This window comes from Pinus tabuliformis, chromosome 7 (assembly GCF_031772625.1).
Source record: "Pinus tabuliformis cultivar Carrire ecotype Pingquan chromosome 7, CPIR1, whole genome shotgun sequence".
Classification (NCBI taxonomy): Eukaryota; Viridiplantae; Streptophyta; class Pinopsida; order Pinales; family Pinaceae; genus Pinus; species Pinus tabuliformis.
In genome coordinates, this window is record NC_142293.1 from 426,663,372 (window position 1) to 426,668,947 (window position 5,576).

A 5,576-nucleotide genomic window follows, 5' to 3' on the forward strand; every position below is an offset into this window, starting at 1 on the left:
ACTCTACGGTAAGAAAAAGCTTTAAAGAATGGCCTTGACTCCTTTCCTTGGTCGATCGAGGGCTGGAAGCCTGTGGGATCCATGGGACCGCAACCTGTTCGATCCGTGGGTACCTGTTTCTCGAATCTGGGACGTCTTCGACCACGGCAGCGCGTTGGACTCCCCGACCTTTTCCTTCTCTCGGCACGCGCAGGCCATTGCCAACACGAAACTCGACTGTAAGGAAACCCCCGAAGCTCATGTTTTCACGGCGGATTTGCTCGGTAAGTTACCCCTTTTTTTGCATTAATTCCTCCGCATAACTATTTGCGTTCTATTAGTTAAACAACCGGCGGTCCCGTTGAATTTATGTGTGCAGGGCTGAAGAAGGAAGAATTGAAGATTGAATTGGTCGACAATGGGAGTCTGAGAATAAGCGGAGAAAGGCACAAAGAAGATGTGCAGGAAACGGACCAGTGGCACCGTGTGGAACGGTCGAGTGGACGATTCATGAGGCAATTCCGGCTGCCGGATAATGTGAATGCGGATGGCATCTCTGCAAAATTGGAGAACGGTGTTTTGACTGTGAATGCCCCAAAGATTAAACCGGCAGTTGTCTCTAATGGCGATGCCAAACCTATTGAGATTTCTGCAAACGACAAGTCAAAGGGAGCCATTGTAATTCGTGATTTAGGGCTTTCTCAAGTACAGATGCTTGAAAATAATTGCGGTCATTTAGTGTCTTGATTAGTGAGTGTACTCTTTGGCTGTGGTTAATAGAATATATCTCCTTTTGTTTTCTTTTTCGTCTTACATGATTCTTTCCCTAACATTTTTGAAGTTGTTCTCTGTGTCAACATTTTTTGGGGCTCTGGTGGTGAATTATTAACGCTTTACCTTTGAAGGATTTTTTTCGGAGTCCTGTACTGAGGTGGAGGAATTGTCTGTTAGAAGTGAGGAATTGTCTGTTAGAAGTGGAGGAATTGTCTGTTAAAAGTGGTTGGTTGGGTGGAATTTGAGTAAAAAAATTTCAAAAATTCTTGTAGATACAGTGTTTGAATACAAAAATCCCTATAAATTTTTTCCAAAATATGACAAAAATTTCCATAATTTAAAAAAAAACATAACTTTAAAAACAAACATAACATTCCCTGGGTATTTTAATGTAATATTTAAGAACAATTATTTCCATTTGATATTTAACAACAAACAAATCGTTCAAGGAGTATTTAAATGTAATATCTAAAAACAAACGTGTTTAAATCTAGTATTTAAAACCAAACAGCCACTGTGCCACAGGGATGTTTTAAGATCATGTTCGAAAACTGATTGATCTATTCGCTACTCACAATTTTTTAATTGCGTCAGATTTGAAAATCAATTATATATATATATATATATATATATATATATATATATATATATATATATAATCAGTCTAAGTTGGATATATATATATTTTTTTGGTTAAGAGTTCAGTTTAAGTTTTAAAATGAAATGTATATATATTTAATATGTGTGTCAAAGAATTGAGTAAAGGGTAAAAGGTAGATCGCTTTAAATGAGTGAAAAGAAGAAATTATGGATGAGACAAAATAACAATGGAAACTGGAATATTTAACTCAATGCATGTTCCATAGATAGAAAGGGTTTAAAGAGTTTTATTATAGAGATGTTTCGTAAGTGTATATGGGGAAAAGAGTTGGGTAGAAAAAATAAGTATTATGTTCAAGAATTTAGCCCTACTTGTGATCCCAACAAAAATAGTACATTGGTGTTAGCATTCTATGGAGAGTAAAGATTCTTATTTCTCAATTAAGAACTAATTCATATCAACTACGGTGCTAACAGGTTTGTTGAAAAGACCTAAAGAAGCTTGGGAAGAACCGGTAAAAACATTTCATTTTGAAATATGATAGAGAACAAAGATTCTTATTGCTCAATTCAGAACTAACTCACATCAACTACAGTGTTAAACACGTTTGTAGAAAAGACCTAAAAAAGCTTGAGAAGAATGAGTAAAACATTTCATTTTGAAATGTGATGTTTTCAAAGACATCAACAATAGTATGTTAACATCGGTTGCTTGACATTATTTTATCAATAAAAGAACTGTGAGAAAATTAGACATTATTTTATCAATAAAAGACTTGTGAAAAAATTATTATGAAAAAATAAATAAATAAATATATATATAGATATATATAATTTCAAAGAAAATTAATATTTTACTGATTATATTTTTTCCAAATTAAATAAAAATTAAAATAAATATAAAAAATTATAAAATTACACACTTTTATCATTAAAATTATTTTATGATTTTACCCAATAATTTTTATTGGTAAATTTTTGTATGATTTCACTGCTTATATTTGTGATCTCGTTTTTGTTTCGACAGTTTATGGATGAAATTTTTAAGGAAATTATGAATTTTTATGATATTATTTCCCGTGATAATTTGATATGTATTTCCTATTCATGAAATTAAAATTTATAAGAGTAATTTAAATTAATAAAATTATGAAATATGAGTCTTGAAATAATGTTGATCCAATTTTACAATGAAAGAGATTGATTTTATCTGATTTCACTTTATTAGTGAGCTGTAGTTTTTTTCCAAATAAAAAACTCTGGTTTTTATTAATAAAAATATAGAAACCAGTTTATAAATATTGTTGGTCCAATTTTACAATGAAAGAGGATTGATTTTATCTGATTTCACTTGATTAGTAAGTTGTAGTTTTCTTCCAGATGAAAAAAACTCTACCTTTTATTAATGAAAATATAGAAACCAGTTTATATATTGTATTTAAGGTTGTTTTACAATATATTTTGCATAAGCATATATTGCCACAAGAGGCGCATGTAATATAGAAACCAGTTAATAAGCATATATTGCCACAAGAGGCGCATGTAATAAAAATTTAGTGCCCAGTGATATTTTTACTTAGCTTTTTCAGGGAGAAGATGTTGTAATATTTAATATTTTGATTTAGTCTAGTCAAAATAAAATAAAATTAAATTGAAAAAAATAAAAAATAAAACATTGTTTTTGGTTTTTTTCATAATATTTTTCATAAAAGAATTATGAGAAAATTAGGTCTTTTATTGATAAAATAATGTCTAATTTTCTCACAGTGTTTTCATTGATAAAATAATATCAAGCAATTGATGTCTTTGAAAACATCACATTTCAAAATGAAATGTTTTACTCATTCTTCTCAAGCTTTTCTAGGGTTTTTCTACAAATGTGTTTAACACTGTAGTTGATGTGAGTTCTAAATTGAGTAATAAGAATCTTTGTTCTCTATCATATTTCAAAATGAAATGTTTTACCCATTCTTCCCAAGCTTCTTTAGGTCTTTTCAACAAACCTGTTAGCACCTCTATCATATTTCAAAATGAAATGTTTTACCCGTTCTTCCCAAGCTTCTTTAGGTCTTTTCAACAAACCTGTTAGCACCGTAGTTGATATGAATTAGTTCTTAATTGAGTAATAAGAATCTTTGCTCTCCATAGAATGCTAACACCAATGTACTCTTTTTGTTGGGATCACAAGAAGGGCTGAATTCTTGAACATAATACTTCTTTTTTCTACCCAACTCTTTTCCCCATATACACTTAAGAAACATCTCTATAATAAAACTCCTTAAATCCTTGCTATCTATGGAACATGCATTGAGTTAAATATTCCAGTTTCCATTTGTTATTTTGTCTCATCCATAATTTCTTCTTTTCACTCATTTAAAGCAATCTACTTTTTACCCTTGACACACATATTAAATATATATACATTTCATTTTAAAACTTAAACTGAACTCTTAACCAAAAAATATATATATATCCAACTTAGACTGATTATATATATATATATAATTGATTTTCAAATCTGACGCAATTAAAAAATTGTGAGTAGCGAATAGATCAATCAGTTTTCGAACATGATCTTAAAACATCCCTGTGGCACAGTGGCTGTTTGGTTTTAAATACTAGATTTAAACACGTTTGTTTTTAGATATTACATTTAAATACTCCTTGAACGATTTGTTTGTTGTTAAATATCAAATGGAAATAATTGTTCTTAAATATTACATTAAAATACCCAGGGAATGTTATGTTTGTTTTTAAAGTTATGTTTTTTTTTAAATTATGGAAATTTTTGTCATATTTTGGAAAAAATTTATAGGGATTTTTGTATTCAAATACTGTATCTACAAGAATTTTTGAAATTTTTTTACTCAAATTCCACCCAACCAGCCACTTTTAATAGACAATTCCTCCACTTCTAACAGACAATTCCTCACCTCAGTACAGGACTCCGAAAAAAATCCTTCAAAAGTAAAGCGTTAATAATTCACCACCAGAGCCCCAAAAAATGTTGAGAAAGCCCTAAATCACGAATTACAATGGCTCCCTTTGACTTGTCGTTTGCAGAAATCTCAATAGGTTTGGCATCGCCATTAGAGACAACTGCCGGTTTAATCTTTGGGGCATTCACAGTCAAAACACCGTTCTCCAATTTTGCAGAGATGCCATCCGCATTCACATTATCCGGCAGCCGGAATTGCCTCATGAATCGTCCACTCGACCGTTCCACATGGTGCCACTGATCCGTTTCCTGCACATCTTCTTTGTGCCTTTCTCCGCTTATTCTCAGACTCCCATTGTCGACCAATTCAATCTTCAATTCTTCCTTCTTCAGCCCTGCACACATAAATTCAACGGGACCGCCGGTTATTTAACTAATAGAACGCAAATAGTTATGCGGAGGAATTAATGCAAATAAAAGGGTAACTTACCGGGCAAATCCGCCGTGAAAACATGAGCTTCGGGGGTTTCCTTACAGTCGAGTTTCGTGTTGGCAATGGCCTGCGCGTCCCGAGAGAAGGAAAAGGTCGGGGAGTCCAACGCGCTGCCGTGGTCGAAGACGTCCCAGATTCGAGAAACAGGTACCCACGGATCGAACAGGTTGCGGTCCCATGGATCCCACAGGCTTCCAGCCCTCGATCGACCAAGGAAAGGAGTCAAGCCCATTTTTTAAAGCTTTTTTCTTACCGTAGAGTGACAAATCGGTTACATCCGCAGAATTTAAAGTGTCGAAAGGAAAATCAAAGCAAGCACCCAACGCTGAACTAGCACAAAGTAGAGGGAAATCACCAATTCGATGACCAAGCGCAGAGAGAGGGAAATTTAAGGGATTGCAATGATGGTTCCAGAGACGCCCAGCAACAGTTGAAGCTTCCAGAACAGACTCTTCTGGGATCTTGGTACAGAAAGAGAGGGAGTAGTCTACGTGCGCGGGGGTGACAATTCGAATTGTAACCGGAATAAGGAGCTCCCCGGAACTGCAATAGCTCAATCGGCTCATCGGAGTAGTCTGTCAGGGGATGTCAGGCCCTATCCTGCGATCCGAATTCGATTTTTTGTCAGGCCTTGGCAGGGAATGTCAGGATTGCCAGGGGAGGGTGGCGGAGAAGCGGAGAAGGAAGGTGGCGGAGCTAGGGGAGGGTGGTGGAGGGCGGAGACATTCCCGGTGACCGGAGCCGGATGATTTTTCGACCGGTGACAGAAAACGGGCCATTCTACCGCCTAGG

The 5,576-nt window shown here is 34.6% G+C and overlaps 2 protein-coding genes across 2 annotated transcripts; one reads left to right on the top strand and one right to left on the bottom strand.

Moving 5' to 3' along the window:
• The first annotated feature begins 344 nt into the window (after positions 1-344).
• LOC149247780 (22.0 kDa heat shock protein-like) lies at positions 345-780 on the top strand. The gene has a single exon (XM_089455933.1). It carries the CDS (start codon positions 349-351, stop codon positions 724-726), a length of 378 nt encoding a protein of 125 aa, XP_089312059.1. The 5' UTR covers positions 345-348; the 3' UTR covers positions 727-780.
• A 3,556-nt stretch (positions 781-4,336) lies between these two features.
• On the bottom strand, positions 4,337-5,039 carry LOC149247781 (18.1 kDa class I heat shock protein-like). The gene is made up of 2 exons (XM_089445586.1): positions 4,782-5,039; positions 4,337-4,686 (listed from the first exon to the last, which is right to left on the bottom strand). The coding sequence occupies exons 1-2, from the start codon at positions 5,014-5,016 to the stop codon at positions 4,337-4,339; spliced, it is 585 nt and encodes a 194-aa protein (XP_089301712.1). The 5' UTR covers positions 5,017-5,039.
• Between the last annotated feature and the right edge of the window lie 537 nt (positions 5,040-5,576).